Source organism: Geotrypetes seraphini, chromosome 2 (genome assembly GCF_902459505.1).
Source record: "Geotrypetes seraphini chromosome 2, aGeoSer1.1, whole genome shotgun sequence".
NCBI lineage: Eukaryota > Metazoa > Chordata > Amphibia > Gymnophiona > Dermophiidae > Geotrypetes > Geotrypetes seraphini.
Window position 1 is genome coordinate 270,582,122 of NC_047085.1, and position 26,075 is coordinate 270,608,196.

Here is a 26,075-nt window from a genome sequence, read left to right on the forward strand (position 1 = left end):
CTTTGCTGCGGCGCATCCTCCCATCCTGAGTCTGTTTCTCCCGCTTTGTGTAGCCGCCGCATACGCACTCTGGCCAGGTACATACGGATCAGGGAAGACAGATCACGCAGGTCTGAGTGCGCATGCGCGGCTAGCTTTTTATTATATAGGATTATTAATAATAATAATTTCAGCTATACAGAGCTGAAAGCAGTGCAACATGCTTCCTGTGTCTGTATGCTTTCCTGTGTCTGTATGTGATTGTGAGGTGGAGTGGAGAGGACAATCATGTACAGACGCTGGAAAGCGTTTGCGTGAGGTTACAGCAGTGAGGCAGGCAACATTCCAGAACGTAAGGTAACCATTGCAGTGCAGCTTGTGCGTGTGTCCAGTGCTGGAGGAGGTGAGAGCTGAAGGCGGTTGCAGATACGACCACCGGACACTTAAGGTGCAAGTTTTCCATAAAGAATCATTCTTTATAATACCGAGGGCCTCAAAATAGTACTTGGCAAGCCGCATGCGGCCCCTGGGCCGCGAGTTTGAGACCACTGAATTAGACTGTTCAAACAAATATACACACCTCAGGACCTCCTCCATTAGCAGGACAACCTGAACTATTCCACACTCAGGGACTCCAGGGGTATCGATAGAACCCCCAGAAGTCCCAAAAGCAACCAATTGTGGGTACCCTCTGTTCCTGCCTCCCTTTACCACAGTAGCCTGTTGCGATTATTCTAAACTTAATAGTAGGGAAGCTGAGGCTAACATGGTTGCTATTTCCACCAAACAGGATGGAACCACAGATCCAGTGGGAGAGGTAGAACTCAGACCTACAGCCTCTGGAAGAGTCCCCAGACCTAACTGGGTCTTTCCACAGTCAGAAAAGGCCCATCACAACTCTGACCTACCTAGAAACACTGCCAACAAAGAAGCATAGCATGGGTCTCACAAGGTTTTCAAGCCCCCTAGCTCCTCTGTGTGTGGCCTAAGAAAACCTAATTTTCAGGGGGTTTTCTTGTAAAATCATGCCTCCCAGTAATGCAGGGAGGCCCCCAAAGGACACTCAAAGGGGGAGGGGGGAAGATAGTGGTAAGGAAGATGGAGACCCACAATCCCCACAGACAGGTTTCCATCGAATCTGAGACTGAAGCCTCACCAAGCTGCCAAACTTAAATGCAGACTTGGGACTGTGCAGACTGAACTCTGCATTCTATCTAAGTAAGGTCCATAGATCGAGATCCAGGAATGGGGCTGTTAAGATACAGGCCTTAACCTGCTGCCTGGGGAGCTAAGCCTAGTACTTGTCGCATCATCAAAACAACCCGTTTTATCTCCTAGAGGTAGAGAAAAACTGGAGAATTCCAAGAGGCAGCAATCTATATATACCGGTGATGTCAGTGGAAAACTCAATTCTCTACCTCTGTCTAGAGGCTGGAAAGAGACAAAATCCAACTGTTTAGACTAGTAAGGAAGGGATGATAAAAAGCTCCATATTAAATGCACAAAAATTAATGCAGCTATTTACTTTCATTTTAGTGTGATATTTGTGCGCGACTAACTTTGCTGCACTGAAAGTAATTACAACACACAAACACACAGTTACTTATCTGTAACAGGTGTTATCCAGGGACAGAAGGCAGATATTCTCACAGATGGATGATGTCATCTACAGAGTCCCAGTATGGACAGTGCAAAAGTGTAGTCACTTTAAACTTCTTCAAAAGTCAAGACTGCCCACACTGCGCAGGTGCCGGTGCCTTCCTGCCTGACATCGGTAAATAAGCTAAGAAGCCGACTAGGGGAGGATTGAGGGTTGTGAGAATATCTGCCTGCTGTCCCTGGATAATGCCTTTTATAGGTAAATAACTGTACTTTATCCCAGGACAAGCAGGTAGTATATACTCACAGCTGGGACTCACTAGCTACTATTCAAGGGCTGGAGGGAAGTTGGCATCAAAATAGAGAATAAATTTTGTAGAATTGCTTGGCCGAACCAACTATCCCGTCTGGAATGATTCTCCATATAGTAGTGGGAGGTGAAAGCTTGAAATGAGGACCAGGTTGCTGGGTTACAAATGTTCTCAGTGGGAGTGGAACATAGATAATAATCTAATATAATAAAACGCTAGGCCGCGCATGCGCAGTTCCATCGCGTGGGTCCGTTTTCCGTGAGATGTACAGCATCTCAGACCGAAACACTCTCTCTCCTCCCCCGAGGCGGATGATCTTATGGGAATCAATGTTCTTCGCTCTGCCCTGCTCCTTGCCTTACTATATTTTTAAGTTGAAAGACCAGGCAGCGGCTCCTCTCAGGATCCCCACCTGCGTCGGAAGTCCAATGCAGTCGGGGATCTTGAGAGGAGCCGCCGCCGCCGCCGTGTCTTTCAACTTAAAAATATACTAAGGCAAGGAGCAGGGCAGATCGATCTTCAAAATGGCGGCAAATCGATCTCCGTTCCTCCGGGGGGGGGGTCTGGGAGGAGAGGGATCGCGGCCACACCGAGGAGCCCAGCAACTTTCCGCTGTCCGGGACCCGACTCATTTGCCGCCCCCCCCTTCCCTTACCGCGGGCCCGACTGGCGATTTAAGCAGCGTGTCAGCACTCTTCACACGCTGCTTCGGGCCCTTCTACTGCCCTGATTTACTCTGGCACGTCCGGAGCAAATCAGGGCAGTAGAAGGGCCCGAAGCAGCGTGTGAAGAGTGCTGACACGCTGCTTAAATCGCCATGTGTAGTCGGGCACGCGGGAAGGGAAGGGAAGGGGAGGGCGACAAAGGACTCGGACCCGCGTTTGTAGTCACGACTGTGGGAAGGGAAAGAGGGTAGAGGAAACGCTAATGCAGGCACAGGGAACTGGTGTGGGGGGAGGGAATGCTGCTTTGGACAGACAGACAGAGGGAGGAAGGAAGACAGAAAGACAAGAAGAAAGACACAGGGGCAGGTGTACAGGGAAATGGTGTGGGGGGAGGAAATGCTGCTTTGGACAGACAGACGGAGGAAGGGACATAGAAAGACAAGAAGAAGACACAGGGGCAGGTGCGGGACAGCGGGAGTCACGTCAGGAGGGGTGCGGGATGCCGCAGAGGGAACTTTTCAAATGGGTGCAACTGGGCAGCTGTCGGGAGCCTCTGATCACGGGCAGAGCAAGGTAAGTGTATCATAGGGATAAGAAGGAGGAGGGGGGGAGAAAAAGGAAGGGACGCCTACTGCTGGACAGGGGGAGAAGGAAAGAGGTGCTGATGGACAGGGGGGGGGTGAAGAAAAAAGAACGGAGGCCTAATGTTGGACAGGGGGAGAAGGAAGGTGCTGCTGGACAGGGGGGAGGTAAAACAAAGGGAGAAGGGCTGCTGCTGCATAAGGAGACCTGTGAAGGGGTGGTGGTGGACACAGGGGAGGTAAAAGGAAGGGAGAATGGACAGGGGGAGCAGGCAAGGGGTGGTGATGGACAGCCAAGGAAAAAGAAAGACAGAAAGAAAGAAAGCGGCTAAGGAAAGAGAGAGAGAGAAAGAAAGAAAGAGAGACACACACACATATATTCTAGCACCCGTTAATGTAACTGGCTATAAGACTAGTAATAATAATAATAACTTTATTCTTATATACCACCACCACCAGTAGTTCTAGGCAGTTTACATAAAAGAGAACTGGACAATCAGTGAAAAAATACAATTGAGTAAAAAGTGCATAGATACAGTATAATAACCATCAATCAGGTAATAAATTTATCAAACTGAAGTTGCCATTGTTCTAACTTCATGTGCTGTGACACAGCCTTCCAGCAGCAGCCCAGACCAGTCTATTAACCATGTAGAGATTGTTTTTTTTTTATTACAGGAGTTCCCAGCTTATTAGGATCAAATGACAGGGATGGCTGAGTGCAAGTTCTATGAGGCATGGCCCGATCCAGGTAGGAATAAGCCAAAACAATGTGTGGCGTGCAGCTTCATCAAGATGGGAGTGTGTTCTTAGGGATAAGCAGCTGGAAAGCATGGAATTTTGAAAGAGACGTTTTCCAAACATGTCCAAGGTTCTTCTTTCTCTTCCTTGAGGAGTGCTAACATAAGCTCTGGAACTGCTAGAATTCTTAAATGCAAACTCTACCAGGAGGGATTGCAATTGAGGTTTATCAACTCCTGGACAAGATTATACTCTGTAAAGAGAATCCAGTTTTCTGGAAGCCACTGGGGCCAGGAGTGGAGCCTTCCAATTTTTAAACATAGTATCTTTCATCAGGTTATGAAAGGGCAGTTTTGGTCAGTCTTTGGGAATCTGCTGGAAATCCAGGGCCTTAAAAGAGTTTTACCCCGGATTCAGACTCTGACTCCATTTTCACTGGAAATGAATGAAACATGTGAAAGATAAACTCTCTGGAGGTGATGGTGAAGATGGGTCAGAAGATAGACCATATGATTCCTCTGCCAAGATGTCCAGGCACTCAGAGTAGGTATGATGAGACAAATCTTGAGTCATTCTCTTTGATGCCTGGTGGTGGTGAGGAAGATTGTCTCGATGATCAATGCCTGGATGTGCATCGATTAAGAGAGCGCCAACTGCAACAATGATGTGTGCACCTGGAAGCACTCCTAGATTGTCAATGCTGTTATGAAGTCAAATGGAAGAGCTCTGATGTCTGGATGTCCTGGTTTTTGACCAATGTCAATATGGAGTGCACGACCTGGTCCTCAAGGACTTTGAGGAGCGATGCGCAAACTTGGCCAATACCAGTGATGTCACAGTACTGGCATGAGCTACCTGTGTTTGCAGCTTAGAAGCCAACTCCCGCTGCACTAGTTCACTGATCTGCTCCTGGATTGATGGCACCAGTACCTTGAAGGACATCAGTACAGTATGTGTCAAAGGGTATCGAGGTGTTCGATGACAATGCACACCTCTGAGGTGACATCACCTGCAGGGAAGAACTAGGCATTGATGCTTGGAGTGCGTCGATGGAGTCGATGTCGGAGAAGATTCAAACGCTCTTCGGAGTGGGGAAGGCTGCTTGCACTTCTTAGCTTTTTTAGTAAGTGTCCCCAATAGAGGCAAAGGAGATGAAGCCGAAGTTGAGTGGGGCATCAATGCCGATGTTGGTCTCTGGGCTTCGGAATCAGAGATGGCAAATATCTTCAGTGTTCCCAATGACGAACTGAAAAGTATTTTGTGCTGGTGTTGTCTAACCCTCAGGGATCTTTTTTGCAGCTGCCATTGCATACAGTTTATGATCTTATTGCTGACCTACAAGTGTGTTCACTCTACTGTCCCTCAATATCTCTCCTCTCTTCTCTCTCCTTATACACCTCCCAGAGAACTTGTTGTCAACAACAAGTGACTTTAAATCATTCCGAAAAGAAATCAAAACCCTACTATTCAAAAAAACTATACAACCTCCCCACCGACCCTAACAAGTAACCAACCCTATACTCTTCTTCCCTACTAGTATTCCTCAATTCTCCTCCCTTCCCCAACTTCTCCCCTCTGCCTCCTCTATTAAACCTTCCCCAAACTGTAATCCCCCTGCATCCACTATGTAAGCGTCCCCTTTATTGCAATTCCCTGCATCTACTGTGTAAGCATCCCCCAATTGTAACTTCCTAGAAAAGCCCAGCTATCTTGCACTATAACCCGCTTAGAACTGTAAGCATCCCCTAAATTGTAACTTCCTGGAAATGTCCAGCTGTCTTATACTGTAATCCGCTTAGAACTGCAAGGTAAAGGCGGAATATAAGTCACTAATGTAATGTAATAAATCACTCTTAACGTTATCCTTCTCCTCCTCTGCTAATTCCAGACTTCGTTCCTTTCATCTAGCTGCCCCATATGCCTGGAATAAATTACCCGAGTTTGTCCATCAGGCCCCTTCCCTTCCCTTGTTTAAAAGCAAACTTTCAATCCTTAACCCTACTCCTCTGCCCTCCAACCCAGCCAGCTGATTAATCATTCCCCTTAACTGTATCCATGACATCTTGTTTGTCTGTCTTGCCTGTTTAGATTGTAAGCTCTTTCGAGCAGGGACTGTTTTCTTACTCTTTGTGACTCTGTACAGCACTGCGTGCGTCTGGTAGCGCTACAGAAATAATTAATAGTAGTAGTAGTATCCAGTGATCAGGGCCCAGACACTGGAGGAACCAATTGTGCCTGAGATGGTCCTGTTGCATAGAGTGCAACGTTTAAAACCACTAGGCTTGAATATCAAGGAAAAAGCCACCGATGCAAAGTCAAAGGACTGAGCGGTCCAAGATCGTATACCGAAAAACAGTCGATGCGCCCAGATAAAAATAGGCTCCATGGGGCCAGAAGACCCAAAAACTGAAAATGGAAAAAAATTAAAGGAAAATAAAGAATAAGATAAAAGTTTTAAAAAAATGAAATACTGAAGAAAATAAAGTCGGGAAACACAAAAAAAGTAGAGACACACTTTGAAGTAGCTCCACAAATACAGCTGTTCAGCTCTGAGGAAAACTGAGAACCGATGGTACCGCGAGCCAACGTCTGGCAGGAAGGCACAGGCAGTCTCAAGACTTTTGAAAAAGTTTAATGTGACAGTGCACTTTTGCATTGTCTGTACCAGGGCTCCTTGGATGACATCACCCATCTGTGAGAGTATACTGCCTGATTGTTCTGGGATAACATATTAACACAACTAGTATAGGATGTCAGATAGGACCCACGTGGTCTATCCAGTCTGCCCAATAACAAGTAAAGCAGAGTGCTGAGTTTAGCAGTTTACTTCTAGCAGAATTCTGTGAGATGCGCAACTCAGAATTTGCACAGAACTGCAGAGTCATGTAGAATCTCTCTTTTCCAGCAAAGAATCTCAGATAGCATCAGCGGCACAATATCGGCAGTGATTCCCACACGCTGTCTGCCGCTAACCCATAGCAGAGGGGAGGCTTCCAGGTTAGCGGAAGGCAGAATGTGAGAATCACCATAGATATTGCAACCCAATAAAGCAAGCCTTACTAGGGAGAATGTACAGGAGAGGGGAGGAAGGAAAGTTGCCAGGGGAAGTAAAGTTGCTGGCACAGGGGAAGGGGAGGTGTGAGAGGAAGGAAAGGTGCAGGTACAAGGGGAGGGGAGTGAGAAATGCTTGGTGAGAGGAGAGGGTGAAATGTTGCACATGATAATGGATGGGAGGAAAGGAGAGATGGTGCATGGAGGGGGGATAGAGAGGTTTGACCCAGGGCACAAGGCAAGTGGAGAAAGCGATGATGGACAGTGGGAAAGAAACAGAAAGGTTGGATATGACAGTGGGAGGAAGAGCCACAAGGGAGGGAGGGAAAGGATACATAGGAGGTGGAGGGAGATGTTGAATCCATGTGCAGAAAGGAGTGATGGAGCAATGCCTGGAAATGGGAGTGAGGGAACAGAGTGGGGCTATAAGGGTAGATGAAGGAAGATGCTGAGAATGGTAGAACCCTGAGGGGGAGGAGAGGGTGGCAAGGAAACAGATGAGAGGATAAATATATCAGATGGTAGAAGTATGATAATGGAGGGTTCGTTGAAGATGAAAGGGAATGGAGGGTTGAGGAAGGAATGAGATGGGGAATGAAAGATGGAAATTTGATAAGTAGCTGAAAAGCGAAAAACAGAAGGTGCTTAAGAAAGAGGCAGAAAAGAACTAAAAAGGAGTGATCAATATGTTAGAGGCAAGTATAGTAAGGGAACAGACAGAGAGGAAAAAAGACAAATGAATAGCAGCTGCTTGAAGGAGAGTTAGTAGATGACAGGAAAGCAGAAAAGAGAGGCTTGAACAAACATGTTGAAAAAAAATAAAACATCCGGACAACTAAGGTAGAATAAAAACATTTTATTTTAAATGGAATATGGATAATAATTAGCAAAAACATTGTTTAAATTTTGACAAATAAACCTGCAGAATTTGCTAATTGTATATGCAGAATTTTGAAATTGCACAGAATTTTGAAATTTTTTGTGCAGAATTCTGCCAGGAGTGAGGTTATTGCCTTAACTTGTCAGACTGCTCTCATGTCTACCATACAGAAATAGCACCCAAGCAGCGAACTGCTATGGCAGAAAATCACTGCATTCTCTTACCATTTTGTGTGCTTTGTCCTGCCTTTCTGCAAGCCTCCACAGCAAGCAAATGATACCCAGCACTTGCTGCATAAGCTGATGGGATTCTGGTTCTAAGGAATTTCCTGGAGTTGTACTAGAAAGTTGTGCAGGAGAAGCTTCAAGCCAGCATTCAATTAATAAAGGAATTATCATCTCAATAAATCCTTTCAAATTTTCAGCTGAAGATAAACCTTCATCCATAATGCATGCAATACCACCCAGGGATCTAGAACAAAAAATAAAACTGATTATTTGGAACATTCATGAAAAGTAATGAAATGCTAAAAAATTATTTGGGCTAGTTCTGACAAGATGGGCATTTCTGACAAAATACGAAAAACTAGAGGACATAAGAGGAAATTTAACATCAATTTAATTCAGGCCACCAAGCAAATGAAGAAATGAAAGGACATACATAAAGCCGAAAGGACCGTTTTATATGTCACTTTCCCCCTCCTTTACAAAGCCACAGTAGTGTTTTTAGTGCCGGCTGCCACGGTAACAGCCGGCACTAAAAACGCTAGCGCAGCTTTGTAAAGAAGGGGATTATCAATAACCTTTAAAAAAATAATAATCTTTACCCCCCCCCACCCTCCTTTTACCGCCAGTCACAGCAGCAACAGCTCCAACACTCGTAGAATTCCTATGAGCGTCAGAACTGATACCGCCACAGCCGGCGCTAAAAATCGCTCTACAGTTTTGTTAGGGAACAGGACAGCAAACTTTACTCTTACCCGATTCATTTCTAGAGCTGTTGATTAATTGCAAATGTTAACGATTAAAATGAACACTATTAATGCTGATCGCCATGGCTTAAAATAAGTCATCTAACCCCCTTCCCAAAGAGTTCCCACCCTCCTGGAAAAGCCCCAAGGGCATCCCCCTCCTTTCAGACCCCCTCCCAGTGGCAGTGTTCTCCCTAGTGCCTTTTAGCCGGGCACTCTTAGTAACATAGTAGATGACAGCAGATAAAGACCGGAATGGTCCATCCAGTCTGCCCAACCTGATTCAATTTAAATTTTTTTAATTGTTTTCCGCCCAGCTAATTTAAGTGAGTGCCCGGCTGTCCCCCTGCCAGCTCAGTCGGTGCAGAGCCCTCCTCTCATGCACAGGCTCTACACTTTTGCCCTCTTCCCGGCACCTTGGAGCATGTATTTTTCACTTCCCTCTCTCTCTCCTCTCACCTTCCCGGGCCTCTCTTCCTCTTCTCACCTCCCCTGCAGTTTTCCAAACTTGCTGTGGGTCGCCGGCAGCAATTGAAAACAATCCACCAGCGGCTGCCCTGCCCCTGCCCTGCCCTTCCCCCTCTGATGCAAATTCCTGTGGACGGAAACACTGTGAAGGAGTGCAGGCTGGGGACAGGAGCTTAAGAACAAAAGAACTGCCACTGCTGGGTCAGACCATTGGTCCATCGTGCCCAGCAGTCCGCTCATGCGCTGCCCCAGGTCAAAAACCAGTGCTCTAAATGAGTCCAGCCTCACCTGCGTACCCTCTGGAGAGGGTGTAGAGGCGAGCGACAAAGCTTGTAAAAGGTATGGAGAACTTGAGCTACAAAGATCGCCTCAGAAAACTAGGAATTATTCACCTTCAAGAAGAGGAGACTGTGAGGGGATCTGATAGAGACTTTTAAAATACTGAAAGGATTCGACAAAATAGAACAGGAAACAACTTTATTCACATTGTCAAAGGTGATTCGAACAAGAGGTCATGGACTGAAGCTGTGGGGGGACAGGGCCAGGACAAATTTCAGAAAGTTCTGTTTCACACAGCGAGTAGTGAATACCTGGAACGCTCTCCCGGAAGAGGTTGTGGAGGAAACCACCATTCAAGGATTTAAGAGCAAGTTGGATGCACATCATCTTGAAAGACACATTGAGGGATACGAGTAACTAAGGAATTTGCCAGGGTAGGCCTGGCAGGGCCTCCGCGTGTGCAGATCGCTGGACTAGATGGACCCAAGGTCTGATCCGGTGCAGGCATTTCTTATGTTCTTATTATTACCTTTCAGGGATGCCAAAGCTCCGGTCTTGGATCTGTTTCCATTCCAGCGGTAAGAAGCAATGTAATCCAGATCGCGAGAAGGTCAATGAGCAGGGAGAGAGAAGGTTCACTGGGCCTAAGCATGGAGGAGCTGCCTTACTGCATGCTTTAAGAGGAAAATGCACTTTTAAATTTTAAATCCTGGGGGGGGGGGGATTCGGGGCCAAGTTTGGTGATTTTAAGCATTTCCAAAGCTCATTGTCTTGTAAAGATTGTAAGCACCAAAGAGAGGGTTGTCTCTTGGGGGGGGGGGGAGATATTCAAAGCAATTTCACTGTCCCTAAATAGCTCCGGGTCACTGAAAACCGGGTATGTTGGAGACATTCTGGGGGGCCGGAGTGAGCATTTTGCTAGTACTGATATTCAAGACTTAACTTGGCATAGTCAATGGGACTGTGCTTAAAACTCAATCGTCGCTTTATACCATTCATCATAGTCAGTTAAATACTGAATATCCCACTTAACCTAGAGTTTAACTAACTGTAAACCCAGAAATTCGATACCCGAAGTGGCCCTGCATTGAATTTAATCTGGGCATAAAAGGCAGCAATCAGCAAAAAAAACCCAAAAAAAGAACTGAAGCTATTGACCCCTATGTGTATTTTTACATCAACAATTTTTAGAGTCAGTTACTTCAGGACACACACCAGACACAAAACTGATTAGCAGAACATTTCAGGGTGACTTTAAAACAAGCACCTCCAAAGAACATAAAAAAAACCACATTTGGGCTCAGTATTCAAAGTGATTTCAACAGCCTGGGAACTCCTGGCCATTTGAATCACTTGTGCAGGGCTACCCGATAGTGTTGCTGAATACCCCTTTCTAACTGCCCATGTCAAAACTGGCTAATTTGTAGGTGTTCTGGAGTGAAAAACTGCAGGAAGACCTTAGGAAATTGGAAGACTGGGCGTCCAAACGGCAGATGAAATTCAATGTGCACAAATGCAAAGTGATACACATTGGGAAGAATAATCCAAATCATAGTTATCAGATGCTAGGGACCACCTTGGAGATCAGCGCTCAAGAAAAGGATCTGGGTGTCATCGTAGACAATACACTGAAGCCGGCAAACAGGATGCTAGAATTATTAGAAAAGGGATGGTTAACAAAATTAAGAATGTTATAATGCCTCTGTATCATTCAATGGTGCAACCTCACCTTGAGTATTGTGTTCAGTTCTGGTCTCCTTATCTCAAAAAAGATATAGCTGCACTAGAAAAAGTTCATAGAAGAGCGACCAAGATGGTAAAGGGGATGGAACTCCTCTCATATGAGGAAAGACTAAAAAGATTAGGGCTCTTCAGCTTTGAAAAGAGAAGGCTAAAGAGAGTTATGATTGAAGTCTACAAAATCCTAAGTGGTGTAGAATGGGTACAGGTGGATCGATTTTTCACTCCATCAAAAATTACAAAGATGCAAAATCATAACAGAGGAAGGAGAGAAAGGGAGACATGTTGCCAATAAGGATGGAGGAGCGAGGAAGGAAAGTTGGACTCAGAGGGACAGAGAGAGATGTTGGTTGGGTAAGGGAATGAGGTCCAGAGGAGAGGAAGCGTGCAGGAAGCAGAAAGAAATATTGGATGCACAGTCAGAAGGAAGTGCAACCAGAGACTCATGAAATCACTAGACAACAAAGGTAGGAAAAACGATTTTATTTTCAGTTTTGTGATTGAAATGTGTCAGTTTTGAGATTTTATAATCTGCTATCTATATTTTGCACTATGTTTGTCTATTTTTCTATAGTTGCTACTGAGGTGACATTGCATATTTTAGTAATCTGCCTTGACCTCTTTGAAAAATAAAACAAATATAAATAATTATCATTTTCTCTGCATACAGTGTGCTTTGTGTTTTTTTACATTTAGTGGTTACCATTGTGAATTATTAAGATTATATTGTGTGTACATGAAAAATGAATGGAAGAAATTGCATTACAATTAGTACTATTATAAATGGGGGTGGGGTAAGGGGCAGAGCTTGGGCTGAGTTACATTGGTCTAGGTCATGCAGTAAGGGCCCCTTTTGCAAAGCCACAGTAGTGATTCTCCCATGGCAAATGCATCAAAGTCCATTCAATTCCTATGGGCTTCAGTGCATTTGCTGTGGCAGAATTGCTATTGCAGCTTTGTATAAGGAGCCCTAAGTTAGGAACTAGTCTCTGTTCTATGTCTTAAACCAAAACTAGATTGCCGGGGATGCAAAGCATTTACTGATTCAACATTGAAGTTGGTTTAATACCACTTTCTCAAGTACGGTAGTTTTGAAAGAAATGGAAGGTTTGATACTGGCCAGTAGTTATTCGGAATAAGAGGATCTGCATTACTTTTTTTCAAGGATGGCTTAAATGCTACTGGAACACTCCTAAGTGTCAAACCTTAAAAAAGGAAGTCATATCCGATCCAAGATGGCTGCTTCTGTCTGACTGCTGTGCAGACGCCTGTGATTGCCTCTCTTGTTTCTCTTTAGAGATTCCGAAGAGAAGGGGAAAAAGCATCGGTGGTGCCTTCCGACGCTCAAGAAATCTCGGGGAATGGCCCGCTGAGTACACCTGCAGAGAGTAGTGCCATGATGAATACCCCTGGACTGGACGTTACTCTGAGTCCCGACGTCAAGACGTCACCTCTACAGCCATTGTCGTTGGGAGCCAACTCACCACGAGACGAGAGTACACCCGAAGAGGAAGAGCTCTCATCTCGAGAGGCTAGTGTTTTGGAGGGCTTGCCAGTTGAAATATCTGGGAGTGAGTTATTCCTCCTGAATGAACCCACGGTTGGGATATCTGGATCAAGGCTCTAAGGAGGTAAAACAGTTGAAAGAGAAATGTCTAAGCACACCTGTAGTTTCCTTTTTTCCTGTTAAACCTCCACAAGTCACCCTTGAAGCTCTTTGGGATTTGGTGGCGAATTTGGGGAATTCTTTTAATCTCCAAATTGAACATTTGAATAAAGAATTGGAAAATCGTAAAGAAGAAATTAACTCCTTGAGCCAAGATATGACTTTAATAAAATCTGATATTCAAAAGACTGATAAAGAATTGACAACTATTAAACATAATCAAGATTTACTTGTAAGAGATAACTTAATGATGAGGAGAAAATTGGAAGCCCTTGAGAACAATAGTCGAATTAATAATTTACAATTAATCAATTTTCTTAGGATTTACTCAATTTCTCCTCATGCTATGGTAAAACACTATTTTTGGGAAATTTTGAAGATCCCGGAAAATTCACTGCCTCCCTTTACACGGGCTTATTTGCCTATTAAATCTCAAGATCCACAAAATAAAGAAGATGATGGTAACTCACAGGAAGGTCCTTTGGACGCTTCCGCTTTATTGGAACAATCTGAAAGAGAAGTGGCTATTCCAGCCACTCTCTTATTGACTGTAGCTTTGGCTCCAGACAAGGATTGGATCCTTAAACTTTTCTTCAAGAATAAATCTAAAGACTTCTTAGGGTGCCATATTCAAATATTCCCTGTCTCGAGAGAGACTCAGAAAAGAAGAAGAGAATTTTTGATTTTAAAGCCTGGGGTTACTCAGTTAAGGGGTACATTTTTTCTTAGATACCCTTGCAAGTGTGTTGTTAGATATCGTTCAATGAAATATGTTTTTGTGGATCCAATGCATTTAGTAAGTTTTCTCTCCTTAAAGCAGGGATCTCAAAGTCCCTCCTTGAGGGCCGCAATCCAGTCGGTTTTCAGGAATTCCCCAATGAATATGCATTGAAAGCAGTGCATGCACATAGATCTCATGCATATTCATTGGAGAAATCCTGAAAACCTGACTGGATTGCGGCCTTCAAGGAGGGATTTTGAGATCCCTGCCTTAAAGCGTCTTGAGAATGTGGGAACACCACCAACAACTGCTTCCGATTAGAAATTAGCTCTATGTTCAGCAGCAGATTACTAGTATACTTATTATTGATTATATTCTTAATTTAATTACTCTTTTTCTTAATCTTAGATCCACTTTATTGAGGACTTGAGTGTGTTCAGGTTAAAGAGTTTCCTTTGGGGTTTTGATTAATCCTAAGTATATTTTTATGTTTTGATCACACTTTCTGTACAAAATGTTATGCTTGGAAAATTAATTGAAATCTTATAAAAAAATTTTAAAAAATTTTAAAAAGGAAGTCATATTGAGCATTGGAAAATAATAATAATTAACTAATAAAATAGTGCACATTTCATTTTCCCCACCACCAAATTTCCCCGTCCCGCCCCACCCAGCTACTTTTTCATGCCACCTGGCTGGAAAAAATTTCTGAGGAGAACACTGTAGTGGTGTAGTAAGAGGGAAGGGTCCACTCCAGGCGTCCATCCAGGGTCCACTTCAGGCATCCATCCTCCTTCCTGAGCCACCCTGCCTCGCACCCCATCCCTTCTCCCGTACCTCTTTAATTTTCCCGACACGAGCAGCATCACTAATTTGCCCGTGTCGGTGTCAGCTCTCTCTGACGTCACTTCATGGTCCCTGCGCCTAGGAAGTGACATCAGAAGGAGAGCGGACACCGACATGGAAGCAAGTTCATGATGCTGCTCGCGCGGGGAAAATTAAAGAGGTAGAGAAAGGGAGCGTGTGGCAGGGGGTTTGGGAAGGGGCTGGGAGTGGAGAAGAGGGGAGGGGAGCCACCACCCCTAGCACCTCTCACCCTCGCTATGCCACTGCCTCCTCCCCCACCTTAAGAATGCTCTGGTGGTCTAGGGTAGGATGGACAGAAGCAATCCCCAGTCATTCCTGCCTGTGCCAGTATCAGGTTCAAAATTGCAGCCATGACCTGTAGTAATAGTCTTGCAGTACTGTGATCTAGGAAAACAAACAAGAAGGGAAAATTATGCCTTACCTGTTAATTTTCTTTTAGACAGATGAATCCAGAGACTAGTGGGAGACCACACATCTACCAGCAGGTGGAGATAGAGAACTGAATTGCAGATTCTCCTCTTGGATGGAACCTCTTCTTGCCATTTAGTATCTCTCCTTGCCCAAGCATCAGGAACCACACAACTGCATATATATTTAAAAAAACTTCTTTCCCCAAACAAAGTCCAACCATGGACCAACAACAACCAACAAGCAACCACAACAACACTGCGAAGAAAAGCCTCAAGGGGAAGCAACCACAGAAAAATCCCAAATTCTGAATGGGTGGGTCTCTGGATTCATTTGCTGTGTTTAAAGGAAAGAAAATTAACAGGTAAGGCATAATTTGTCCTTCCTTAGCAACAGAAGCAGATGAATCCAGAGACTAGAATCCATCAGCCACGCCGGGGTCACAAGGGGCATCCCTTGGAACAGAATGACACTTTCCAACCACAAATCTATGCTGCGCAGGGCCTGGGGCGTCCAATGAAGGTGACGATTGTAATCCTGAGACACCGGAAACCATTGAGAGAGAAGAGATCACTGAAGAGGCCTCAAATGAAAGTGGGCCTAGGGAACTACCTCCAGAGCCGCCACCATAGAGCCCTGAACCTGGACAAAATCTCACACCCATGGGCGTGGCCCCCGGATCAGCAAGCGAACCTGAGATGGCAACTTCATGCCCCGGTCCTCAGGCAGCCATGTCAAATCTGACTCCCAGATGCACCAAAGACTGGGAAGGAATAAGGAACTTTTCTAAAAGTTTACCACCCAGCCGAACAACTGCAGCAGAGAAATCACCCTCTGAGTAACCCACAAACTTTGACGGGAAGAAGCCCGGATCAACCAATCGTCTAAGAATGGGTGAATCCGTTGGTGCTGGGGCCAGATAGGAATATGCAAATATGCCTCCTCAAGGTCCAGAGCTGTAAGAAATTTGCCCAGTTGAACCACAGCAATCACTGATCTCACAGTCTCCATCCTGAAGCGTCTGACAGGGAGAATTGATTGACTCACTTGAGATCCAGAACCAGCCAGACAGACCCCCCTTTCTTTGGCACCACAAAGTAAATGGAATATCTCCCCTGTCACCGCTGCTCCTGAGGCACTAGAACCAAAGCCCCCATGTCCGGAAGTACCTGGAGGGTACTTTGTACCAACGCCACTTTGGCAGCGCCTGATCACAGGAACACCACGAAAGAATCTGCGATGGGATAGGAAAACTCTAACTTGTAACCGTCTCGATTAATGTCTAAGACCTACTGGTCAGAAGTGATCTTGGTCCACTCCACCAGAAAGAAGGACAGCCAACCCCTATCACATCGATGGAGGGAGCCAAGACTCCGTCATTGGGAAGCATGGGAGGCCTGAGGATAGAATGACTGAGAGTTGGAGGCTTTGGCAAGAAAAAAGGAATCCTTCTGAGTAAATTTCAGCTTAGAAGGGAGCTGTCTCACCCATAAGAGGAAGGGTAAGACAGCTTACCAGGCCTATATCTCTTGGTATCTTTAAAATGTAGGCAGGTCGGCTGTGCCTTAAAGGAACTCTTAGGCTTATCCTTTGGCAAATGCTGGGATTTAGAATCCCTGAAATCCTTAACCAACTTCTCCAAATCCTCACCAAACAATAAACGGCCCTTAAATGGAAGGTGAACCAGCCGCAACTTAGAAGCTGCATCCGCCGCCCAATGGTGAAGCCACAAGGACTAACGTGACACCACTGCCAGAGCCATCTGTTTAGCCGAAGCGCGATTGACATCATACAAGGCATCTGCCAAGTACACCAAACCCGTCTCCACATCCGGGAACTCTGGAGGCAGGGCAGAACCAGCCTCCACCAGTCTGTCCACCATGTACTGTACTCACTGCAGACAGGCTCGAACTGCATACAAACTACACACCGCCACCTGCAAAGTCAGGGCTGCCACAAACGACGACTTCATTAAAGCCTCCAGTTTTATGTCCTGCGTGTCCTTCAAAGCAACCCCCATTCCAACGGCATTTTTCTTCAACAGTAATATTTAATATTACTCACATTCAGAAATATAGTTAGCGGGTGGCCTGATGACGCGGATGTTGCGTAATGATGCAGACGTGGCAGAGCACGGCTCCGCTCTATTTAAAACCCTAGTAAGAACGCCGCCGCCATATCTGAGGACAGAGTGGTCGCAGGTTTGGTGGTAAAATTGATAGGTATGCTAAAAATGCAAGACAATACAGTAAAGATTTATCTGATAATGTCTGCTAAAACCATGATAAGTAAACACTGATAGCTTTTGTTCTATTATAGGGGTAAAGCCTTGATAAAGCTCTAGCAGCGAAACATGTTGGCGTGATGTTTCCCCTAGCCAGAGACCACAAGATAAAAGCTAAGTACATGCTTAAATGTTGACAAAATAAGTAAATTGTACAAAAGCAAATAATTTATAAATATATAAGATAGAAATTAACAAAGGGACCCGATGAGGAGCTGGCACGTAAAGCTTAGAGCAATGAAATCCTGTTGAGCTCTGAGTGGTGGCGCTGAGGATCCCAAAAAATTGAAAAACTGAAAAAATTAAGAGTAAAGGGATGCAAAGCAGCTGATAGAAAACCATACTATCAGGTGAAAGAGTGGTATGATAGTTATAGCTCCCTTGAATCATATCATAAATGTGTGCACTGGTTGATTATTTATTTATTTTAAAACATTACTAGGTGTGTTATAGTGATCAAGATGGTTGAGTTTAATTATGAAAATCTGGGCAGGGGGACTTGCGGACTGGAGGCCTGAAAGTTAGTTGAGGGGGAGGCATGTAAAGCTGAAGGTTCACCTCGGGTGCCCTCTACCCTTGGACCAGCTCTGTTTCCATCATCCCCTTTCCTAAAGCTCGCAGCCATTGCATTGCTGAGGGGGCGGGGGAGATTTAACAGGTTGATTTTAAACAGATTTCCTTTCCAGCATACAGATGAGAAGACAGACCCATACACTGATGCTCAAAATTTACCGTGCCTTTAACATTCAATGTTAAACTAGTTCTGACCGGTTTACCGTAGAAAAATTTTAGCTTTCAATGCACAAAATGGCTCTGCGTGGTCTTTTTCGTACCTTCTAACGGCATCCGAGAATATGGAAATGCAGTACAACTAGCTAATTAATATTAAAATGAGCACGCCGGGCAATGCCCAGACATTGCTGGGTGATGCACAAAATGAAGCACCGACTTTTAATGCTCCAAAACTAACAATACGATGCAAAAAGTACAAAGTCTTGCTTGCAGATGAGGGCTGGGAGGCGGAACACAAAAGGGGGGAGGGAGTGCATTTTTGGCACAAGGCATGAACTTGGGAGAAAGGATAGAGGAAGGGAGGGAAAGAGGTGGGGGAGGGAGTGCGTTTTGGACACAAGACATGAACTTGGGAAAGAGATGCTAAGGTGGGGGAGGGAGTACGTTTTTGGACACAAGGCATGAACTTGGGAAAGAAGATGGAAGAAGGGAGGGAAAGAGATATTGAGGTGGGGAAGGGAATGCATTTTTGGACACAGAAGGCATGAACTTGGGAGAGAGGAAGGGAGGGAAAGAGATGGTTGTGTACACGGGAATGGAAGAAAGGAAAATTTTTGGTCATAGGGAGGGAGTGAGGTACAGATGAGAAGGAGAAATATTGTGGTGGAAAGGGAACAGTGGGACAGATTGAAATGGATGCAAGAGGGAGGAATGTTGGACATAGTGGTGAAGGGAATGGAAGAAGAGATGTGGCATGGTGCTGGAGAGGGGTTATAGAAGGAGAAATGTTGGGCATGGGGCTGGTGGGCAGGCACGAAAGATGAGAAAGGGATAAATGCTGGACCATGGTAGGAGGAACCAATGGACAGCAACATAAGAATTTACAGACCATGGTAGGAGGAACCAATGGACAGCAACAGAAGAATTTACAGAAGATGGGAAAGCGGAAAAAAGAAACTGGGACCAACTTTATGGAAAAATAAGTCTCCAGACAACAAAGGTAAAAAACGGAATTTATTGACTAAAATATGTTAGCTTTGGGAAATGTATATAGTAGATGTCTTTGTATTGTGTTCAAAAGAAAAGGAAATGCATTTCTGGTTTTATTTCTACAGTGTTGAAGTACTTGCTGACCCTTGCTGTGACTGGTGGGGATCCCCAAGCACCGCCAGCAGAGGACCTCCTCTAGAGATGGCCAGAACTCCCCTCCACCAAGCACAGCAGTTGCTGGCAGCATCCATGAGCCACTGAGGTGCCAGCATCTGTGACTCAGGGACGCTATTGCTGCCTGCCAAGCTTGGCAAAAGGGACCCCCGGCCAACTGCAAAGGAAGTCCTCAGCTGACACCTTGGGGGTTCTCATCAGCTGAGTATTTATATTTTATATTTACATTAGAGGCTCTGGTAGAAACCCGTTTACAAAGTATGTATTCTTCCCAATTAGTATTTCCAAATTAATAAAGTCTCTTTGCTTATTTGTAAATGGGTTTCTACCAGAGCCTTTAATTCAGTAGCATAATTAAGTGAAATAACTATTTCTGAAGTTTATAGGGACGGGCGGGGCTGGAGGAGATTCCTCGCAGGGACGGGTGGGATTCCTCACAGGGACGGGTGGGATTCCTCACAGGGACGGGTGGGATATCTGTCCCCGTGCAATTCTTTAATCCCATCCAAGAGGAGCATCTTTAAGTCAGTTCTTTAGCTCCATCTGCTGGTAGATGTGCAGTATCCCACTAGTCTCTGGATTCATCTGTTGCTGTTGCTAAGGAATTATATTTCTCTACCATACATCCCCTGTTACGCCTTTTAAGGTTATCCCCATAAGCTTTATGACAAAGATCTGATCATTCTTCATTAGTAAGAGAGGAAATGAGGCTGGTAGGGAATGTGGGGTTGTTGCACTTCCACATAGTTAGGAATGAAGGTATTTATATTGCTGACTATTCTTATGTTGGCTCTCTCATTTAGGTGCACTCTACCTCCATATTTGTCTTTGTTGCTGGGTTTTGACAGGTGGTAACTGGGAGAAGGGGAAGCTGGGGATTTCAAAGGGGTATTGCTGACTTTATTCACTTAGCACATTTTTATTATTTTGAAATGGTTACTTTATGTATCTTCTTTGTAAAACTCAATAAAAATATTAAACTAAAATAGCTGCCCTCTGGACTGACTCAGGAGGTCTCACTACAAATTTATACCAAGGTTCTACCAACTTTTTCCTGCTAGCCATTGCTCTCCCTATATATGCAGGTATCCGTCTGGCTTCTGCCACCTTAAGAACACCAGATTCAAATCACCTTCATGTTCTTCTTTTCTTACATGCACAGAAGTAATCACTCATTTTATGCCCATTCTCTTAGGATTGTCACAGCCCAAATGCATGATCCTTTCTTTTATTTTTTTAAATCATTCTTTACGTTTTGCTATATCCTTCATTTACTAACAGAAGTTAAAAATAAAAGTAATTAAGACACTGCAGCTTTAGATGCCAATAATTCCTTACCTTAACCTGAATGGTGAAGTCACCCAGGGGCTGGTGCCACCATGCTCATACATCTGAATTTGCTGTTGGCCACTTGCATGTTCTTCCCAGATGATATCTAATACAGTCCTGCATGACTGGGTATTCTCTCTCTGCTCAAGGAGCCCATCACCCTCCAAATCAGCTGACGCTAAAGACAGGAGCTGAAGAAGCTTTTTAAGCCTCATTAGTACATTCAACCTCCACTGCTGGGAGGTGAGATTACGATTTGGGTTAACAGAGAGGGTCCAAGCTGAAAACTTGTCTCCACTTTTCACTCTTCTGGAGAGCTGCTGGTGAGAGATGAGCTCTACAAAGTTCTTAAGCAGCATAGTACTACGGTCAATGAGAAGAGCTGGGTATTTATCCAACAGAACATCTAGGACTTTGAGAGAGTCCTCCTGAATCCCTTCAACGATGTGAGTCATGGCACTTGAAAGATGGGCACTCACCAAAGGAAAAAATGGAGCTATTTGGTCAACTGGTATTTTGGAAGCCAAGCAGTGTAAAAAGTGTACTGCAGCTGATCTTACAACAGCATCCTTGTCTGTAAACACAGCAGCCACCTCACTCACTATAGTAGAAAGGTGCACATCTATCACCGAGGGGCAGTAGGATAGTAGCTCCTTGAGACCAATAAGAGCATTCTGTTTCACTCCAGGACTGTGGTGATGCATCTGTGATAAGAGATCCTAAAATTAAAATTAAAAATAAATTTAAAAAAAGAGAAAGACAAACATTTGTCCTTTTCATTTCAATTTAATTGCCTATACTGTAACAGGTATTCTAAATATTTAGAACTGCTTTCTAAGAACCAGCAAATACAGTGGAATTTTATGACTAAAGCTTATGTTTTTTAGCAAGATGAAAGCTTCTAAACCAGTTTATTGATGAAAGCTGACTGTGATCTCCATCTAACACAGATTAGCATTTATGAAATATTATGACAACCCTTACTGGAAATACGCTAATAGACAGAAATAAAAGAAAAATAAAGATGCACAACTTTAGATTAACGAAGCATTTTTTTACACTATCTTTACTTTGACCAGTGGTGGTTATAACTGTACTTGCAGTCAACTTGGAGCCACTAGCATTCCTTCCTCTCTATACTTAAGTCCCTTAAGAATATCTTTATTCAGCCAAACATTTAAGTAAAGAAATGTAAAAATGTTATAGAGAAACCAAATATTTACTGGTATGTTCTCATATATTAAAAAAACACTGCTTGCCCTGGATCAGTGGCATGGAATGCTGCTACTCTTTGGGATTTTGCCAGGTACTGGTGACCTGGATTGGCCACCATGAGGATGGGCTACTGGGCTAGATGGACCATTGGTCTGACCCAGTAAGGCTAGTCTTATATTCTTAACATAGAAAAAGATGGATGGAGTGGGGGTGGGGGCTGGAGAAAAGTGGATGAGGTGTATGCATTTGCTATGGGAATGGGATGGAGGTCATCAGGAAGGTGCATGGGAAACTGCTTTAGTGGTAGAAGACCTTATAATGAGGGAATTTTATACAAAAAAATTATGTTTCTGCACAGGAAAAAATCAGAGCTGTGAAGGATCTACCATGCCTGAGGGTAGATAAGTAGCTTTCATTAACTTTCCCATTTCTCTTATCAGAGAGAGACAGGAAGATAAAGGACCCATGCTTAAAATTTTAAAAAAAATGAAATACAAGGCAGCAATAAAAAATCTAAAAAGGAAAGATTAGGTTCTAACATCAATAATCTTCTTCTGGTAGAAGGGTACATCAGTCTTGACCAGTGGTCTCAAACGCAAACCCTTTGCAGGGCCACATTTTGGACTTGGAGGGCCTCAGAAAAAAGAGTTAATGTCTTATTAAAGAAATGACAACTGAGGTAAAACTCTTTATAGTTTATAAATCTTTCCTTTTGGCTAAGTCTTAATAATAGTATCTGGTGGGCCGCGAGTTTGAGACCACTGGTCTTGACCAATGGATTATTTTTCTCTCTAACTCCGAGTTGTGTAGAGCAGGGGTGTCAAAGTCTTTCCTCAAGGGCCGCAATCCAGTCAGATTTTCAGGATTTCCTCAATGAATATGCGTGAGATCTATTAGTATACAATGAAAGCAGTGCATGCAAATAGATTTCATGCATATTCATTGGGGAAATCCTGAAAACTCGACTGGATTGCGGCCCTCGACGAGGGACTTTGACACTCCTGGTGTAGAGTGTTTCTCAACATGCAGTACGGTACGCGGGCCGCATATTTGGGTTACGCGGCCTGGCCACCATGGATCCCTCTCTGCCGACTGCCCCCTGCTGAAGCTGCTGCCGGAGATCCCTCCCTTCCTGCCCGCTGTACCAGCCCCCACCCCAGAAGCAGACCCTGTTACTTCGTTGGAGTCGAACTGGCTCCCTCCTCTCCCAGCAGCACTCCGTGCAGGGACGCAGGCAGCGACTCACACACTGCGTAGCTGACCCAGAACCTTCTGACATCAGAACTGAGTCAGAGGGAAGGCTTGTGGGCCAGCCACATGCAGTATGTGAATCACTACATGCGCTGTCCCTGCACGAAGTTGCTGCTGGGTGAGGATGGAGTGAGTCCAGTTCCAACAAAGTAAGAGGGTCAGCTTTGGGGGTGAGAGTGGTGCGACGGGCAGACAAGGAGGGATCCCTGGAAGCGGCTTCAGCAGGGGGCAGGGATCCCCGGCAGCACCTGTGGTTTCTGAGGGGGCATGCGGGTGGTGGGGCAGGCAGGGATCCCAGGCGTGCAACTTAATTTTGGGACAAAGCTGGAAGGCAGGGATGAGGAGGGGAGATGGGCATGAACTCGACACAGAAGGAAAGGAAAGGGCTTGAACATGGGACACAGAAAGGAGGGAATAGAAAGGGAGAATTGCTGGGCATGAGTGTGAGTAAAAGATGGTGCACATGAGCAAAGGAAGTAAGGAAAATTGGGCACAGAGAGAGAGGAGTGAGGTAGAGATGCATGGGGAATAGAAGGATGAGAGGGAGAAATGTTGGATATGGTGGTGGAGAGGGCATATTGAAGGTGATGCAAGGGGGAGGAATGTTGAACATAGTAATGGAGGACAAAATGTGGCATTGTGCTGGAGAAAGGTGATAGAAGGAGAAATGGGCATGGGGCTGGTGGGCTGTGATAAAAAAATGCTGCAGATGATCCGGGGGATGAGAGAGGGAGAAATGTTGTATGTGGCAGTAGAGGGGGTGGATAGATGCCTGGATCTCTCAAGACAGAGAGTGTGAGAGAGAGTATGATAGTGTGAGAGAGAGTGTGAGAGTGAGAGAGAGACAGACACAGAGAGACAGATAGACGGACAGACAGACAGACATATTGCCAATAGGTGTGGAGGAGATATGAAAAAAAGCTGGATTCATAGAGGGACAGAGAGAGAGAGAGAGAGGTTGGATGGGGAAGGAAATGGGGTCCAGAGGAGAGGAATGGTGCAGGAGATAGAACAAAAGAAATATTGGTTGCACAGTCAGAAGGAAATGCAACCAGAGACTCATGAAATCACCAGACAACAAAGGTAGGAAAAATAATTTTATTTTCAATTTAGTGATCAAAATGGGTCAGTTTTGTGAATTTATATCTACTGTCTATATTTTGCTCTATATTTGCCTATTTTTCTATAGTTGTTACTGATTGCATGTTTCAAAGTCATCTGCCTTGACCTTTTTGGAAAAAAACCTTGAATATAAATTATAATTAACATTTTTTCTGCATACAGTGTGCTTTGTATTTTTTTAAATTTTGTGGTTACCATTATGTATTATAAGATTATATTGTGTGTATATGAAAAATAGATGGAAGAAATAGCTTTACAATTAGTGCTATTATGGGGGTGAGATCAGAGGCGGAGCTTGGACTGGGGTACTCAGTTGGTATTTGTTAGGCTTAGGGGGTACTTGGCTTCATCTACCTTTTTCAGCTCCGCCTCCTTCCTCAGTAGGATGTGCTGCAGTTCCTCAGTGTATCTAAGAGGAAAAATAAGAAGGAGGGGTACAGGATACATCCCCAAGAACTCACTTCTGCTCTGCAACAATTATTGTTAAACAATATCAATAGAAAACAGTACAAAAAACAAGGTGGAACAAATAAGCCACCTACCTCAGTGCAACCAGCACCAACATATGTGGAGCTATCATACTCTCACTTGCTTTTTAATACTAGAGAGGTCTCTTTACTCTTCAGATGTCTGATAGGAGAAGATCCCAACCTTTGGAGACCCTTATCCATCTGAGTCAGGGAGCAAGCAATCTAACAGGGCAGGCCCTCAAGACTGATATATCCTTCTACCAGAAAGATTATCAAGGTAAGAATCTAATCTTTCATTTTGTGCAAAGGGTACATCAGTCTTGACCAATGGGATATACCCAAAGTCCCCTTAGTCTAGGGTGGGGTAGATGAGCCTGCTGTACCAAGGATCCAAATGTAGCATTCCTTTGTGCTGCCCCATCCACTCTGTAAAACTTCATGAAAGTATAGAGGGTGGACCATGTAGCTGACCTACATATCTCCTTGGACAGTACTTCCCGGGACTCTGCCCATGAAGAAGCCACACTCTTAGTGGAATGCATCCTCAAAGAGATAAGCAGCTATTTACCACAGCCAATGAACACAAACAAAATCGCCATGCAAAGCTATCTGAAACAAAAGCCTTTGAAGCAGGTCTTCCCAGTCAACAGACTGGAAAGTACAAAAAGATGATCTGAGAGACGAAAATCATTCATCAACTCGAGGTAATAAGAGAACTTTCCTAACATCTAGTATCTTACTACTACTAGTTATTTCTTTAGTGGTGAAAGGAGTACGCAGCACTGTACATTTAACATTCAATAGACAGTCCCTGGTCAGAAGAGCTTACAATCTAATTTTCTCAATTTATAAGAATTTGGCACCACTGTACTAAACTATCAGATTTTAAAGACCAAGCCAAGAAATTAGAGAACAAATCAATAATATGACAAGCATACAAAAAGGCACATTATTGCAACAAGGAGTTATTATTTAATCAACAACAGGATAAAAGACAAGGAAGACTTAATGACATGTGTGCTTAAGTATGACGGTACAGGTACACAGGCTGCAAATATTAAGAAAAATTGGAGTATAGTCAAGACCCATCCTGTCTTCAAAGATACTGAAGTAAGAATTGCATATTCTTGTGAGAAAAATCTTAAGGACATATTAAGCCCTTCTTTTTTGGGTGATAAAGTACATTCTTCCCTTCCTAAAGGCTTTTTTAGGTGCTTATCCTGCAATATTTGTGCCATTACAATTCAAGCCAATGATTTTAATAATCCAGCAGATGGACGAAAATACAGCATTTTATCACCATCCTGTTACCTCAACCAATACCCACCATATCTCCTAACAACCTCCAGCACAAAATTCTGTGCTTTACTCCTACAATAGATACCAACCACGCTCACAGATGGCCTTTTTCCAACTGACCTCAGCGAAATCATCACTCCGATCCTAGAAGGCCCAAAGGGACCAACAGATCAACCATCCAACTACAGACCCATTGCCTCAATACCACTATATGTCAAACTAAAAGAAGGACTAGTAGCCAAACTCCTCACTAACTATCTGAAAGACCACAACATTCTCCACC

General features: G+C 44.3%; 1 protein-coding gene across 1 annotated transcript in view; it reads right to left on the reverse strand.

Annotated features, from left to right (window-relative positions):
- The window catches only part of TEX10 (testis expressed 10), a 258,142-nt gene that overhangs the window by 196,179 nt on the left and 35,888 nt on the right, over window positions 1-26,075 (reverse strand). The window contains exons 2-3 of the mRNA XM_033929656.1: window positions 20,445-21,154; window positions 8,032-8,278 (exon numbers count right to left, since the gene is read on the reverse strand). Coding sequence (XP_033785547.1) covers window positions 8,032-8,278; window positions 20,445-21,154 — 957 coding nt within the window. The remainder of the gene's footprint in view (window positions 1-8,031; window positions 8,279-20,444; window positions 21,155-26,075) is intronic.